Raw genomic sequence first — 17,773 nt, 5'->3', positions numbered from 1 at the left:
TTCGGCCCATGGAGAAGTCGAGAGTCATTCAGTGGAGAGGGAAATCAACCGACCCTGGCATCTGCTGTCATTTCCCTTCTAGAATTTTTTTAAAAACCCAAATGGAGGTGCATTGGAGAGAGTAGAGGGGGTTGGTGCTTTTTAAAGGTTATCTCAGGAGTAAGTAAGCTCCCATTTTTCACCACGTTGCTCAGAGAATGGATGGTTCCTTTAAGATACAGTGGGGCTGGGCATAACACAGCAGGTTAAACAGCAATGCTGCAGAAAAATCCTGCTGATCGAAAGGTCAGCAGTTCTATCCTGGGTCAGGGTGAGCATCTGCTGTCAGCCTCAGCTCTTCTGCCCACTTAGCAAGTTGAAAGCAGAAATGCGAGTAGATAAATAGGTACCACTTTTAGCAGGGAGGTAAAATGGCGCCCTTAAGGATCGATCGATCAGAGGAATCTCCTCAACATGGAAGATGGCCCCCTCCCGGTCGCCTGAATCAAGCATAGCCTCCAAGATGCCGGAATTAAAATGGGAACAACTGCCTTTACCTCTGTTTGTGTTTGTCTGTCCTTGTTAAGTGTATTATCAGCACTGAATATTTGCTGTATGTGTGTATTCTGCAAGCTGCTCTGAATCCCCTTTGGGGTGAGAAGGGTGGAGTATAAATACTGTAAATAAATAATAGTAGATAAATAATTTTTGTTTACCCATGGATAAGTCAATCCAAATTGGATTATTTTTTTGGCAAACATTTCTAGACTTATACATAGGCACATGGAGCACATCATCCACATGGAAAGACTGTGGGGGAAGAGATGCCAATGAACAGTGGTGTTCAAGATTCCCTTCCTCTTTCCTCCCTGTTACTAAGATGTTAAGAAAGTAAGACGCCTCCACGGCCTTCCTTATTCCTCCTTACTTCCCTCCTTAATATGTCCATACTACATTTTAGTGAAATTGCTAATTCCGTACTTGAGATTTTGGTCCGTGCAATATTTCCCAAGCTCTGAGAAACCAAAGCATTGCCCCAGGGAGCCACGCTTGGGACTGCAGATCCAGATTGTTACTGCCTGGTTGCCCCTTTTGTCTTGCTCTCTCTGTCTTCGCTATCCCTGATATGGACTCCTGTTGACCTGCTTCTTTATCTCCCAGATGGCCGTGTATTTCTGTGCCGGGATGCTGGAGGATGAAACCCTCTTCCGCCACTATGCCCTGAACGTGCCCCTCTACACCCACTTCACGTCGCCCATCCGCCGCTTCCCAGACATCATGGTGCATCGGCTGCTCTCGGCCTCCCTGGGTAAGTTGCCTCAAGGGCACCACCAGCAAATCAGCATCATCCCCTTGTGGTTGTTGTGGTTGCCCACCTTGCCACGCCAGGCAGGCGGAAATGGCAGTGAGGTTCAGATTCTGTACACTGACTGCTGACAGCCAGGTGGAACACTGGGAAGCTCATAAGCAGCTTTAAGAAGGCAATATGTAACAGGATGTAAAGCAGAATTAAGGTATTTTGTAACTAACGGAAGGAAGGAAGTGTGTGCTAAAACAAACTGACATTTCTTTCTCTTAAGGGAACTCCTGCTGTCAGGACAATCACACAGAGTTGATTAATTGGTTAGAATAAGCCAGGGATAGATAACTGACATGCTGTGCAGATGTTAGCCATTCTGACGGGGGATAATGACGACGACTATTACAAGGGTTGAATGAAAAGTAATGCCTCCACCTTCGTTACTTGGGTTTGGATGGGATATTTTAATAAATCAAATGCAGAAATAATCCTTAGAATGTTCTCTTTAATGACCACTATTCACTTTTCCACATAATCACCAGACAATTGGATACATTTCTGCCAACGATGAACAGGTTTTCTGAAGCTGTCACGGAAGAAGTTGACACTCTGTTTCCACAACCAGCATCTCACAGTACCCGTCGTGCACCTTGCTTGCCCAACGACGCACAGGACTCACATCAACACAATCCCCATAAACAGCTTGCATTCTCTGATGAATCTCCTTTGTGGTGACACCTTCTGCTGTCAAGAATTCAGTGACTGCACATTGCTTATGTTGCATTGACCGACCGTCTGCGCAAAGTTCTGTACTTCACACTTTAACAACACAACTGTTCAATGCTAAGGCTTCCTGCCAAATGGAACTTGTCTACAGAACAAGTTAGTACCTGCCGCATACCAGTACTGCCATCTGTTGAAGAGTTACGAAGGTGGAGGCATTACTTTTCATTCAACCCTTTTACTACTATTGTGGAACCTAAATCCAAAGCAGCTCACTACCTTGGAAAACTGTACAATTTAAAAACCTACTGAATATAAATATTAAATCAGAACTAAACGTTACTGTTATAAAAACAATTCACTTAAAAAGCACATAAAGTATAGAATTGTTAAAAGCCATTTAAATACCATATAGCAATCCCTGGCCCATTCTTAAAAACATACTGCTTTAAAAGCCTGCTTGGCCATCAGAGCAGAAACCTACATTACTCTATAAAGTATCCTGTGACAAGTAGTATTGTTATTTGGAATGTGTTCCTTCCATCCTGTAATGTGGATGTTACCAAGCTTTTTTGGTCATGGAACCCTTCAGAAGACTTTTCTCCCCTGTGAAATCCTCACTCTGCCCCAGATTTTGCTCCAAAACCCTAACCCTTGTCCCTAAGCATTGTGAACCCACAAAGTTCCAACTTTCCTTCATCTATTCCAGGTATTGGCAAACTTGGGCCCTGCAGGTGTTTTGGACTTCAACTTCTACAATCCCTAACAGCCTACTGGCTGTTAGAAATTGTGGGAGTTGAAGTCCAAAACACCTGCAGGGCCCTCGTTTGCCCAGACCTGATGTATTCCTGTTGCCTGGGTGTTTGGACATAAAGAAATTCAATATTCATTTTTTTAGAACAGAGGTACATTGAATTTCAATAAGATCTTCATACTCTAGCACAAGCTTTTAAAAGAGTTTTAAAAAAAGATTTTAATGATATTTCATGGAAGCCCTATGGTGCTTTTGTGGAACCCCGAGGATCTGTGGAATACAGTGTGGGAACTGATGCTCTAATGCTCCAGGGATCAATGGCATTAAGGCTGAAAAAATCATTTTGCGATCTGATCCCAGTGATTCCTATGGCTGGTCTCTTCTCTGCCAGACTCACCTGATAATGGTGACTCTTCCCCAAAACAGACTTTCCCAGGTGATGGAGGTGGTGGCTCAAAACGCAGGTGTCTATAATCTACAGTGAATCTATAATCTATAGTTTAAGTGCCAATTATGTCAAATAGAAATAAAAACCAAACAAAGTCTTATAGTTGACTTAATAACAATCAAAATTGCTATCTCAGCATTGAATCGAGTTAAATAAACAGTTCTTAATATGCAGATGTACAATAAGGTTACCCTTCACATAAGCCTTAACATAAAGCTGTTGTAGTCTCTAGTTTGATTTCAATCTTGTCAAATCGAATAAATGAAAACCAAGCAGAATCTGCTGCCCTCGTGATACTGTTCTCAAGTGTTGTTGGAGTGTGGAAAAAGACAGTTCAGTAATTAATATAGCATCTGTATAAGTAGAGTAATTAATATAGCATCTGTTAGAGTAGCTCCTGGATACCAGGCATATAACAATATCTTAAGGGTTGGATGAATAGGTTGTTGTTGCTAGGTGTTGATACCAATTCATTGTAGGGTATCTGGGATGGCCAAGTGATCTGTGGTGCTGGGGATGGTTAACAATTTTGATTGTTATTAAGTCAACTATAAGACTTCGTTTGGTTTTTATTTCTATTTGACATAATTGGCACTTAAACTATAAATAGGAATAGTTTTTCCATATTATCTTTGCAAGTGTTGCCAAGAGTATTCCTTTATGTTAAGAACTATACTATTGTAGTGAATGAGAATACAAATAGTGGATACCTTGAGTGAAGTATTCATTGCAGTATATACTACTAGTAAATGTAAGAGATTCCATAGGGATGGGGCTATGATCTACCACTATTCCTAGCCAAATCCAGTTTAGATTGATGTTAAATACGACACCATAATCCCCTTCTTTTGCAGCTTGTATAACAAGTGCCACTAAAAGTTGTTTATATAGAAAATAATATTACATTACCAACAGTACTTACATACCATATACCATACTTTCCTTTTTTATGTTTCACTGATGGAGGTGGTGGGCCAGAGACTGGGCATGGATCAGCCATGCATTATTCCTAAGTAGGTTTTGCCCACTGGGAGCAGAGCGGGAATTGCCACTAAAGAGATTTCAGGAGTGTGTGTTTGTGTGAGAGGGTGATTCCCTATGCTTGTTCTGACCATCCACTGTGCTTCCCTTTAAGGTTGTGGACCCATGACACGCCTGGCGGAGGCTGACCTGCAGAAGCAGGCTGAGCACTGCAACGATCGCAAAATGGCCTCCAAGAGGGTGCAAGAGCTCAGCGCTGACCTCTTCTTTGCCGTCTTTGTCAAGGTAGGGTTCAGCATCCATTGTTGGCCGGCATATGTGTGGGATGTCTGTTGCCTTTCAGATTATTCCTTACTGTTGGCTATGTTGGTATTTACAGTCCAATAAAATCTGGAGTCTGTGGTCAGCCTTACTTCTTATGCCCTCCCCTTGATTCTTCCAGGAGTGTGGCCCACTCGAGTCCGAAGCCATGGTGATGGGGGTCCTCAATGAAGCCTTTGATGTCCTGGTGCTGAAGTTTGGCGTCCAGAAGCGCATCTACTGCAACGTAAGCATCCCCTCCTCTCTGGCAGTGCCTTTATGAAAGATCTGACTGCTAGCCACATCTAGAGGAAACCCATAGAATCCATGGGATCTACAGCCAAGAATGTCAGTGTTGATGGGCAATAGTAGTAGAAGAATTCCAAGATGGGATGCCAACAAACAGGAGGCGGAAACGGGGAAGCTGTTCACAAGGGAAGCAAACAGCCTTTCTGCTAAGACTGTCAGGAGAGTGACAGGTGTCTTCACAAGCTGTCATACTCACATCCTTCCCAGCACACATTGCTAGCAACTTAGTCATAACCTTTGGCACAATGGGACCACCTAACTTGACTATTATTATGTCCCTTGGAAGACAATCATACTCGGCCACGAGTGGTAGCCTATGATAGTAATGACATGGCAAGTGGTTTGATTGTTTAGACTACAACCCTGGAGACAAGGGTTGGATAAATTACTCTGTGGATTATAACTTACAGACTCTCCCAGCTAGCCTGGTTGCAACATTATTCCTGTTAGAATTAGTATTAGTATTATACTTCTCGCCTACTATTTTTCCAGTTTGAGACCCAACGCATCTTACCACAGTTACAGCAAAAATATTCATAGCATACTGATTTAAAAAAATAAAGAATACTTCAATTATAATAAACTGAAATACCATTAAAGAAAGCATCAGCAACAAATAAAAGTCCAGCCTGTTATGCAAAACTTTAAAACATTCATTCTCAATGGCCTGCTAGAATTATTAAGAAAGGCTTTTACTTGCTTTAGAAACATAGTAAGGGCGGGGACAAGTCAAGTATATCTAAGTAGTGTATTCCTGAGCCTGGGAATAACCAAGAAGGCCCAGTCTGCCATGTTCTCATCAGATCTACCTGTGAGGGAGGTGGAACAGTGGGAAGGGCCTTTGCTGGAAGATTTTAAAATACAATCAAGTTTTCAGATGGAATATATCGTCCTTCAGATCACTTAGACTTTATTGTTCATCCCAAGGACTTTGAATTGTTACCAAAAATAGATGGGTAGCCGGTGGAACTGTTAAAACAAGGGAGTTTAGCTAGGAGAAGAGGGATTTAAGAGAGGTGACATGATAGCCATGTTTAAAGATTTGAAAGAAGGTCATATTAAGGAGAGTCTATGATTCTAGGGACCCAGCTTGTTTTCTGTTGTTCCAGAGACTAGGACACAATGGAGCAGTAAAAGAGATTGTGCCTAAACATTAGGAGGAATTTCCTGACAGTAGGGGTTGCTGGACAGTGGAATATGTAGCTTTGGGCATGATGGAATCTTCTTTTCTGGAGGCTTTTGAGCAGAAGCTAGATATCCATCTGTTGGGAGGGCTTGGATTGTGTGTTCCTGCATGGCAGAAGGCATTTGGACTGCATGGCCTTTGGGGGCCCTTCCAGCGCCCCGATTCCTCTAATTAGCCTCACTTAAGAGTCTAGTTGGTGCTCTTTAGACCAGTTGAAGTTCCCCAAAACTCCTCCAATACAGCCCCCAGGTATAGAATGATAGGGTAATCCAAATGGGATTACTCAAGGCATGTGTCACTATGGACGAATCTCCTTCTTTGGGATTCTTGGAGATCCATCTCACCCAGCATATTCTTTATTTATTGCCATCTGGCAGATGGCACAGGGTGACAAAGACAAGGACAAACAGACTGAGATATCGCTTTTATCTTAGAGCGATGGCTATGTCAAACTCCATGGCTTTGCATTGATGTGGCATGGGGAGCGGGGTGCAATGATGGTTGGGGTGTGAAGAGATGGGTGTGTTGTTTTGCGGTGTGTGCTGGTGAAGGCATTTAATTTTGTTGTGCAATAGTACAATGACTATAAAGGTATTCTATTTCTATTCTATTTCTTTCTTAGTTGTAATTATCTAATGCTGGATCTACACTTCTATGTAATACAGTTTCAGAAGTGCTTTGAACTCAATTATATGGCAGTGTGGACTCACATAATCCAATGGAGATCCAGCATAAGAGTTTTTTTTCTCAAGTGGACTGGTTGCTTTTCTTAAGTAGGCTGGTGATAGCAGACTGGTTGCTTGGAGCAATTCTAGCCAAAAGCCAAGTCCAACGTTTGAAAGTCCAACAGCAGCCCCAGGTACAACATTTATGCTGGAGATCCAAGAAGCTGAGCCCAAACACTAGATGTCTGCCACTGGGAAGTGGCATTGCACAAGGAGGTACTAGAGGTACCAAGTGCACATCTCCAGGTGATGCCACCCTAAGCAATGAAGAAGATTCCAGTCTCTACTCTCAACTGTTTGTGTATCTCGAGGAGAATCCAGGAACTAGGGAATGGCTGGGAGGTTTCTTGCCAGCATTGCTAGGTACGGTGTCTGCTTCCCATCTTGTTTGCCTTTTCGGATGCCTGTTTGGGGTCTTCTGTGCACCAGCAATTCAAGAGTAATGAGCTGTCCTCATTGCATTCAGTGGAAGGTTGTGTGTGTGTTCCTTTGACTCCTCCACCTTCCATCTGTTCAGACCCGTCCAAAGGGGATAATTATCCACTCCCAACAACACAGTAAAACCAAGAGGATAATGGTTTGGCTAGCAATTGGGCACCTGGAAACGAGGAAACGGAGAGGAATTGGTTTTAATTTTATCCTCAGAAATGGAGGTAAAGAGGCATCAAGGGTGACTTTTTCTTGGCATTAACAGCAGGTAACGCCTCCTGCCAATTCCAAGGCTGCTCAGGTTGGATACATGATGGTCCCACGACAGGGAAGGAATGATCTGTAGCCCGGTGCTTGTGCCTTACAAGCTTCTCACCTTGTCAAGAACAGTTTGTGTTTGTCCCTGGTGCTTTGCAAGAAGCTCTGGAAGAGCTACGGTGTAGGTTTTATTTTATTGATTTTAATCTACGCTCGCATTGTGTAGGTGGAGATCGGGTACTTAAGCTGTCAAGCTGTTTTGCCAGAGCAAGTGACTAAATGTCAAGCTGTCAAAGGCTTTCGACTCTGCCTCTTCAGACATAGGGATTTCCCAGATCTCCTCAGAATGAAATCAGGAAACAGTGGTGAGGAAGGATGGCGCAAGGGGCAGACCTGGCCACTCCCAGACCCTCTTGACCCAGATTGTGTAGCTTCATAGTTGCATGCTCACATACATGCACACACAGGGGGGGGGTTTCAGAAAAGAGCTTGTTTTAGCCTGTATACATCTGTGTTACACATAAAGGAAATAGGTGATGGATGGAAAGCATTGGTGTTATGGAGTCCATAAATCATAGAATCATAGATTTGGAAGAGACCTTGTGGGCCATCCAGTTCAACACTATTCTGCCAAGAAGCAGGAAATTGCATTCAAAGCACCCCCAACAGATGGCCATCCAGCCTCTGCTTAAAAGCCTCCAAAGAAGGAGCCTCCACCACAGTCCGGGGAGAGAGTTCGACTGCTGAACAGCTCTCACGGGAAGTTCTTCCTCATGTTCAGGTGGAATCTCCTTTCTTGTAGGACACATTATTCTGTGTCCTAGTCTCCAGGACAGCAGAAAGGAAGCCTGCTCCCTCCTTCATTATGACTTCTCCTCACATCTTGATCCCTGGCCCTCATCATATCTCTTCTCAGCCTTCTCTTCTTAAACATGCCCAGCTCTTTAAGCCGCTCCTCATAGGGCTTGTTCTCCAGACCCTTGATCCTTTGAGTCGCCCTCCTCTAACACATTCCAGTTTCTCAACGTCTCCCTTAAATTGGGGTGCCCAGAATTGGACACAGTGTGATTCCAGGTGTGGTCTGACCAAGAAGCAAGGAGTCTAAAAATGGAGGAGGATAGCCTCTGTTAATGGGATATTAGGAGGGATAATTAAATAGACCCTCTTTGGTCAGAGGCAATATACCTCCAACTTACAGCTTGGAAATTTTACTTTTGTATGTCAACTCACAGAATACTCCAGTGAATGGGGAACTCTGGGATTTGTGGAATCATAACTTCACTGGACCCCAAAGCAGCAACATATTCCACTGCTGAACAGCTCATTCTCTTTGGAGGTTCTTTCTAATGTTTAGGTGGAATCTCTTTTCCAGCATCTTGAATCCATTGCTTCATTGTGTCCTGCTCTCTGGAGCAGCAGAAAACAACTTGGCTCCATCTTATATATACCCAATATTTTCAAGCTTTGCTCTGAAAACTACAGGCTGGGGCAGACAATATGGGAAACTGCTGATTTCATTCACTTCTGTTTAGCCGGCATGAGGGGCAGGAAGATTTGGTCTGATGTGGCTCCAGGCTCTTCTTAAGAACAGCAACACGGGATTACTGCCCCATAGTGAATGAATCAGACCCCCCTTTTAAGAAAAGGATTGAGGTTGTTTTCTTATAATCATAGAGTTGGAAGGGACCCAAAGGGTCATTCAGTCCAACCCTCTGCAATGCAGGAAGACACAGTCAAAGCACTCTTATTCCGGAGGAACTGGGAAACTCCAGAAGTGCTGAAATTGGTACAGTAGAGTCTCACTTATCCAAGACTCGCTTATCCAAGGTTCTGGATTATCCAATGCATTTTTGTAGTCAATGTTTTCAATATATCGTGATATTTTGGTGCTAAATTCATAAATACAGTAATTACAACATAACATTACTGCGTATTGAACTACTTTTTCTGTCAAATTTGTTGTATAACATGATGTTTTGGTGCTTAATTTGTAAAATCGTAACCTAATTTGATGTTTAATAGGCTTTTCCTTAATTCCTCCTTATTATCCAAGATATTCGCTTATCCAACATTCTGCTGGCCCGTTTAGCTTGGAGAAGTGAGACTCTACTGTACCAAATTTGTCTCTGTGGGCTCCAACCATTTGTTCCTTTCCTAGAAATTCACTGCAGGCCAGGTCTCTGCCATACACCACCATTTAGATCAGGGCTGTCAAACTCATTTTCATTGAGTGCCATGCCAGCCTTATGGTTGCCTCCAAAGTGCTACTGAATCCATGGATGCGGAATCTATGGAGACAGAGGGCCAACACTATATACTTTTAACATATTGCTCGGTGCTTTTTAGTTTATACCCAGTTTGGGTCACCAAATGTTATTGAACAATAACTCAATCACTTTGATTGTCCACCATTCAGACTGAAATATTGGGAATTGCAACCAACAGCACTTGTGGCTCTGATGTTGGGGAAAGGTTAAAGGACATTTTAACAGCAGACAATCCTATCCAGAAGCCATGCATTTAAATTTTAGTGATGGGACATTCAGAAGTTTGGAGTCCAGCCTGATTTGGCCTGCAGGCCTTGAGTTTGACTCATATGCTTTAGAGCCATGCTCCTCTGATTCTGTGATTTTCTGGGGCATTTCTGCATAGCAGAGGTACTTGTGACCCTTTCCAACTCTAGGATTCTGAGATTCTATATTATGCTACATAGAACCATAAATCACATGGGCCCCTCAGTCCTCCCCTGGCTGTGCAGGGAGATACTACAAGGAATCATAGAGCTGGATCATAAGAGCCAACCCTCGGACTCTACTATTTCTCCTCTTGGTGTTTAGAGCCATTCCTGTCTCTAGCTCTGGCGTTCATTCTCTGCGCATGCCTGCCTGGCTCCCTTGAGCTTACGGTCTCTTCTCCCTTTTGCAGGCTTTGCCACTGGTGGGCTTCCAGTTCCAGAAGATAGGCAAGAAGCCTCAGCTGACGCTGATGTGGGAACCAGAGAACTCAGAGGAGGAGGCTGTGCAACAGGTAATCTCACATCATCCTCTGCCTCAGAAAAGATGGAGGATTTTTGGTGGACTCATAGAGCAGATTTATATGAGTCAGGCCCAGTACAGAGTTACATTTTCAAAGTCCTGCGGCACCCTGTCTAGAGGCCAGGCATGGGCAAACTTGGACTTCAACTCCCAGAAATCCCAGCCAGCTTACAGGCTGTAAAGAATTGTGGGAGTTGAAGTCCAAAACACCTGGAGGGGCAAAGTTTGCCCATGTCTGCTATAGACCATGGTGACTACAGTAGAAATTGTGGTTCAAAAAGGTATCTTCATTAGACTATTGGCCCATGTAGCCTAGTGCTGCCTAGGTTGACAGTGGCTCTCCCATATCTCAAGGAGAGACAAAGTCCTTTCCGATCATCTAGTACAGTGATGGCCAATCTATGCCACGTGTGTCAGCACTGACGCCTAGCCATTTTTGCTGACACGCTGCTGCATGCAGATTGATTGAATGACTATATCTTTTGTGGCCAGATTTGGTGTGATTTGGTCCAATGGTTTTGTTGTTTACTCCATGGGAATTATGCACATTACACACACACACACACACATACTATTATTATTATTATTATTCTATTGTTATTGTAGTATATTATCATATTATTACTATTATATCTATATATATAAAAGGGTAATGAAATTTCGGCCTAGGACAAAACAACAAAACTACACATCTCAGAAACAATAAACTTGGCAGCACAACCCCTCATCCATGCCTCTACGTTCATACAACAAAAAGCTCCAGCTACTCCAGAAAACAGCTAGGCTTTAAGACTGCAAGGCTATTCACTGCTATTCCACCTGGCCAACAAATAATTCCCATAAGCCATAGCAACGCGTGGCCAGGCAAAGCTAGTTATTATTATATTATTCATTGTTCATGACTACATTGAAACTAGAATAGAGAGAAATCAGCATGGAAACTGCAAGAGGTACCATAGATTGTTGTACATGGAAATAATGGTAGTAAATAGTTTTTGATTTATTGAATACAGTTATATATTACAATTATATATTTTTGTTATTTAAACTATACATATTGCGAAATTATGGTTTTTTTCTCGATGTGACACACTACCCAAGTCATGCTAGGTTTTTTGGTGAATTTTGACACACCAAGCACAAAAGGTTGCCCATCATTGATCTAGTACTCAATTCTTTTAACTGGAGACACGCTTCTGGGTGCAAAGTGAAGACTCGCCTGAAAACCTTCTGTGCTGTTTTCTCCTATGGCCAAATACCTGCTATTTTGCTTAAACCTTCCTGTAAATTAGGGATACCCCATAGCTTTCCTGTCTGTTAAGTTTACAGTGGATCTTGTACCCTCTCTAGCCATCTCAGGCACCATACTGTCCTTATATCCCAGGATCTGATCCCAGATTGTCTTCTTATCCCAGATTATATGGCAGTGGAGACTCATATAATCCAGTTCAAAGCAGATAACCTGGGATTAGATCCTGGGATATAAGGACAGTGTAGAAGGAGCTTCAGAAGAGACCCCAGACTTACATCATTGGAGTTGCTTTCAGCTCATTCCTATCCAGTTGGCAGCTCTGTTTTCCAGCCTCCCTGTATGATTTCCACTCTTTCCAAGAATTAAATTATCACATTGTTTACTCCTCCCCCTTCCAGGTTGTTAACTTCCAAGTCTACCTCCCTGTCATGAGTCCCAACACAGGGCTCTTGTGTTTTCCCTTCCCTCCATCCTTCTTCCAGCACCCAATTGCACTCGCTCTTCCCTTCCTCTCCGGAGAAATTCCCCGAGGCACCATAGTTTTAATGGCAATTTCTCAATCTCTTCCCTTGCATCCATTAACTCCGTAACTATTGCTCCAGCAAGGCATTGCATTTGCCAGGTGTAATTAAGCTCCCATCCCAGTGCCAAGTTCAAGTTGGCACCTCTTGCTCTGGCGAACTACTTTGAGATCCTTGGCAAGAAATTCCAATCCTGGCACCTGGTTGGACGAGAGGAAGAATGTTATGAGCCAAGGAGAGGGCTGTGGGGATTAACCATCAAATGCCACAAATACACCATTTATTGAGCCTTCCAAAGGTTGTGGGAATCCATCACATCTTGCTTCTTCAAGGCAAGAGAAAACCAGAGAGTGAAGCAGTAGGAATGTCCATTGCTAGAAGAGCCAATCCCAAGGGTCTAGAGAAGGTTAGCATGGGGTTGCATGGGGAGATATTTAGTAGACTTTAAGGTCAGAAAGGTCTGGCTTGGGGACTGTCTGTGTCCTGACTTCTAGCATCTTCGGTAGTTCTGATGGTCTATTTCAGAGAAAGACATTGTTTTAACCACCTCTGAGTATTCCTTTCTTAAGAAAACCTGACAAAGTTCATGGAGTCTTTATTAGTTGACAGGCAACTCGAAGGCATGTATGTAGACAAAATCGTATTCTGATTAATTTAGAGTAGTATTGGTCATGCCCTTCTTAGCATTAAACTCAGTAAGTCAGTTCTAGCATCTTTGGTCATTCTGATGATGCCGTAGGTTCTATTTCAGAGGACGAAACTGGCTGAACCACTACTAAGTATTCCTTTCTTAAGAAAACCTTGCCAAGTTCTCGATAAGTCAACAGACTTGAAGACACAGAAACTATTGGAAATACCTGCACCCAGTCTCTGGGCACATATCCGTTTGGAAATAAATAGCAATCATAACCTTATTGAAAAGGAAAAATGATGTCATATCCATTTGGCAAATGTGAATCTCTATGATCATGTGGAGACCACCTTTTGAAAACCACTAGTCAAGAAAAGCATGACCTGTTAGAAGTCAACCCTTTGAACAAGTGATATTCACAAGTGTCGAAGGCTTTCATGGCCAGAATCGCAGGGTTGTTGTGTGTTTTCTGGGCTAAAACATGGCCATACAGCCCGGAAAACACATAACAACCCTGATATTCATAAGCATTCATGTGATGGCACACAGGTAACTCAGCTGTTAAATTGAAGAACCATATCTTTGAATTGCTAAGGACAAAGACATATCACTACAAAAATATATTTGGTTTTCGGAGGATGGTTGTTTCTTTGAAGTTGAAATTGCAGTTCTAATTGCCCAAAACATATACACTCCCTTGAAACCTCTTAGTTTAAAATATGCACTTAGAGAAGTCTTCTTTGAAAAATAACATATCTTGTTTACCCACAAACATCTTGTATTAATTCACCATACAGGCACATTAATTTCTTACTAAAGTTCAGTTATAATCATCATCATCATCATCATCATCATCTCAGCTGGCATTTGGAAATAGACATTGACAAAATTATGATCTGCCAACTGCAAAAGGCCACCCTACTGGGATCTGCGCGCATCATCTGAAAATGCATCACACAGTCCTAAACACTTGTGAAGTGTTCAACTTGTGATTTTGTGATACGAAATCCACATATCTATTTTGTTTGCTGTGTCATACAATGTCGATTTGTCAATAACAATAATAATAATAACAATAATAATTACAACAACAACTTGATTTTTGTATCCTGCCACCATCTCCCCAAGGGAACTCGGAGCGGTTCACATGGGGCAAGGGCCAACAACACAGTTAAAATGGAAGTTACAAAGAATGCAATTCGCAATATAAACAGAATAAAACAACAACATTTCACAATAAAAGTAACAGTAAAAGTTATATATAGGATGTAATTTCTCTCTCGGTGTATCATTTTTAATAGTCCACTAACTGTGCCCAGCCATGTGTTGCTGTGGCGAAGTATGGTGGTATGGGAAATAAAGTATTGAGGAATTGGTGGTGGTTAAGGTAAAGGGTAAAGGTTTTACCTTACATTAAGTCCATTATAAATGGGTTATATAGCTGTGTGGAAGGGCCTTGAGTCTATACTGCCATATAATCCAGTTAAAATAAGATAATCTGTATTTTATAGGCAGTGTGGAAGAGGCCTAAGTGAGGCCTAACTCTGCCTGTCCCCTGGGCTGAGTGGGTTGCTAGGAGACCAAGTGGGCGGAGCTTAGCTTTCTAACTGGCAGCAATTGGATAAAAACAATTCTCCCTCTCCCTCTAATTAGGACTTTATTTTTCTTTTCTTTTTGTTGTATGAACGTAGAGGCATGGATGAGGGGTTGTGCTGCCAAGTTTAGTATTTCTGGGATGTGTAGTTTTGTTGTTTTGTCCTAAGCTGAAATTTCATTACCCTTTTATATATATAGATAGTCCTTAGGTATAGTTGTACTCACTGAAGTCCGTAAGTCATACTTCTCTACTGAAGTCCAAACAGCAACATGTATCCACCTCCACTGAGTTGTATAACAGACTACAAAATGGAGTCCTGAGTCTGAACATGCTCAGTACAGTCACATGTCTATAACCCCTCCCACACCAAAGAGGTGCAGTCAAACTGGCAAATCAACATACACATACAATATAGGTTAGCAAATATATACATTAACAAATAAATAGTGAGAGGCTTGGAAGGTTGCTATTTCCAACAGAAACATTGCTATGCAACTAACCTTGGTCCCATCTCTTGTCATTCAAGGTCATTTCTGTCTTCACGTTGGTGGAGGTGGTCTTGCGGTCAGACAGTGCCCCCTTGAAGTACAGTGCTGTGCTGAAGAGACCCGGAGCAGAGGAGTGAAGCAACCGGTGTCCAGAGAAGGCATCCCAGCCCTCTGTCCAGCGGAGACTGCCAAAACTGTCCTGCCCACACAGGCTGCAACTTCCAATAACTCAAATTGTGTTAAATTCTGCCTTTGGGCCTTTTATTTTAATTTTATTTGCAGACCGATTTTGCTTTTACCCCTGGATTTTTAACCCAAATGGTCTACACTGGATTATATAACAATGTAGATGAGGCATGGGCAAACTTTGGCCCTCCGGGTGTTTTGGACTTCAACTCCCACAATTCCTAACAGCCGGTAGGCTGTTAGGAATTGTGGGAGTTGAAGTCCAAAACACCCGGAGGGCCAAAGTTCGCACATAAATGGTGCAGACTGATATAATCCAGTTCAAAGCAGAGAATCCGGATTCAGAAACTGGATTATATGGCAGCGTAGATCCAGCCTGTGAAGGATGCGAAACCGCTCAGTTTAAGACTAAGTTTAAGCCACTGCCTCTGCGTAAAAAAGTCTTCCACAACCTGATGCCTTCCAGATGTGTCAGAATACAACCACAAAGGCAGTCGCAGGTTGCATCTACACTGTGGAATGAATGCAGTTTGACACCACTTTTAAAATTACATTTCAATGGTGTTGAATCACGGGATTTATAGTTTGATGATGAGCACTCATCACAACAGAGAAGGCAAAAGTCCAACTCCCAGGAATCCATAACATTGAGTCTTGGTATTTAAAGTGGTATCAAAATGCATTAATTCTACAGTGTAGACACACCTTTAGCCCAACACACCTGGAGGGCCATACTTCCTGGAACCAAGAAGAATTGTAGTTCAACATGGCACCAATGTGAAGGAAAAGAAACATTATTCGAGTTGTCGAAGGCTTTCATGGCTGGGATCACAGGGTTGCTGTATGTTTTCCGGGCTGTATGGCCATGTTCCAGAAGTATTCTCTCCTGACGTTTCACCCACATCTATGGCAGGCATCCTCAGAAGTGCTTGCCATAGATGTGGGCGAAACGTCAGGAGAGAATACTTCTAGAACATGGCCATACAGCCCGGAAAACATACAGCAACCCAAACATTCTTTGCTTTGTGTTGCCGATATAAACACTTTTGCCATTGTGTGGCCAGGCAGCTGTTTGCAAAGGTCGTTCCTGCAGGGCTCTAATCTCTGGTTTAATTAAAAAGAAAGACATGGTCAATTTCAGAGCATGGGTGTTTATTTCTGTCTAGGGCTGTTCTTTTGCCTCTGTTGGTTTTACTGGAACTTTCTCCCATGTCTGTTGCAACAGGAAGTTCTGAAATTGTTGTGCAGCAATGGTCAGTGGTGCTCTTCCTCTTTTGAAAAAATCTTACCCCACCTCCTTTGGAAGGATGATATGGTCACCATTGGGGAGGAATGATTACTAGCCTGACTCTTAATTGGGACCAATTGTTCAGGGTTGGTGAATGTAGAAGATAGCAATGGTGATAATGATTATATTTATTTAATCTCTTTATCTCTTGACTGAGATGCAAAGCAGAAAATGGCAGGAAGAGCATCTGTTTATATCCAGATGTGCCTTCCAAGCATCGAAGCAAGGGAAAACTCCAGATCTATAATAAGGAAATATGTTTCCGGATACTTCTCGGTTGTTGCTACAGTAGAGTCTTGTTTACCCAACAAAAACGGGACGGCAGAACTTTGGATAAGCGAAAATGTTGGATAATAAGGAGGGATTAAGGAAAAGCCTATTAAATGTCAAATTACGTTATGATTTTACAAATTATGCACCAAAACATCATGTTTTACAACAAATGAACAGAAAATGCAGTTCAATACACGATAATGTTATGTAGTGATTACTGTTTTTATGCATTTAGCACCAAATCTTCACAATGTTTTGAAAAATCAGCTACAAAAACATTGACTACTAAAAGGCAAAGTGTGTTGGATAATACAGAACATTGGTTGGATAAGCACAACTCTACTGTATATACCTTGCCATATAAAATCCAGATTATCTGCTTTGAACTGGATTATGTGGCAGTGTAGACTCATATAATCCCCTTCAAATCAGATAATGTGGATTATTTGTTTTGAATCTACAAGTGTAGAAGAGGCCAGGTAATAGAAGACTGCCTTTGGAGACGTCTTCTCAATGACATCCAAGATATGGTCAATGGAACTTGAAGAGACACAAATAATAACGCTCCATTCAACAAAACCTATTAAAGATCTGCCTAAGTAAAAAGGCATTTGCCAGGTGGAAGACAGAGAGCAATGAGGATACCAAGGAAGCATCTGATGGGAGGCAATGCCACAGCCAAAAACATGTTTGTGATAATGGTGAGGTCAAAAGAGAGCCCTCCCAAAAAAGACTTCACAGTGTAAGCATGCTCATTAGGGAGACAAGAGTCTTTCAGATAATCAGGACCAAAAATCATATAGGTCTTCATAAGTCATAACTTGCATTTTTAATTAGCTACATAGGGCCTGGAAAAAGATTCTTATTTGTCCCATATTTTCCAGATCTGTTTGGATCCCACATGTGCTCTATTACAGTGGTTCCCAATCTTTGGGCCTCCAGATGTTTTGGACTTCAGCTCCCACACTTCCTAACAGCTGGTAAACTGGGTGGGATTTCTGGGAGTCCAAAACACTTGGAGGTCCAAAGGTTGGGAACCACTGCTCTATTAGTACACATGAACTCATGGCCAGTTCATCTTAAGCGGCCACATTTACCCCTTGGGCAAAC

General features: G+C 42.4%; 1 protein-coding gene across 2 annotated transcripts in view; it reads left to right on the top strand.

Moving 5' to 3' along the window:
• The window catches only part of dis3l2 (DIS3 like 3'-5' exoribonuclease 2), a 242,595-nt gene extending 226,358 nt beyond the window's left edge, over nucleotides 1-16,237 (top strand). For both annotated transcript variants that reach the window (XM_008117855.3, XM_008117854.3), the window contains exons 18-22: nucleotides 1,141-1,288; nucleotides 4,340-4,470; nucleotides 4,628-4,732; nucleotides 10,318-10,419; nucleotides 14,955-16,237. In XM_008117855.3, coding sequence (XP_008116062.2) covers nucleotides 1,141-1,288; nucleotides 4,340-4,470; nucleotides 4,628-4,732; nucleotides 10,318-10,419; nucleotides 14,955-15,053 — 585 coding nt within the window. In that variant the 3' untranslated portion in view covers nucleotides 15,054-16,237. The remainder of the gene's footprint in view (nucleotides 1-1,140; nucleotides 1,289-4,339; nucleotides 4,471-4,627; nucleotides 4,733-10,317; nucleotides 10,420-14,954) is intronic.
• Nucleotides 16,238-17,773: the final 1,536 nt, after the last annotated feature.

Source organism: Anolis carolinensis, chromosome 3, assembly GCF_035594765.1.
Source record: "Anolis carolinensis isolate JA03-04 chromosome 3, rAnoCar3.1.pri, whole genome shotgun sequence".
NCBI classification, from domain to species: Eukaryota; Metazoa; Chordata; class Lepidosauria; order Squamata; family Dactyloidae; genus Anolis; species Anolis carolinensis.
The sequence above is the reverse complement of the archived record's forward strand: the minus strand, read 5'-3'. Positions and strand labels throughout refer to the sequence as shown.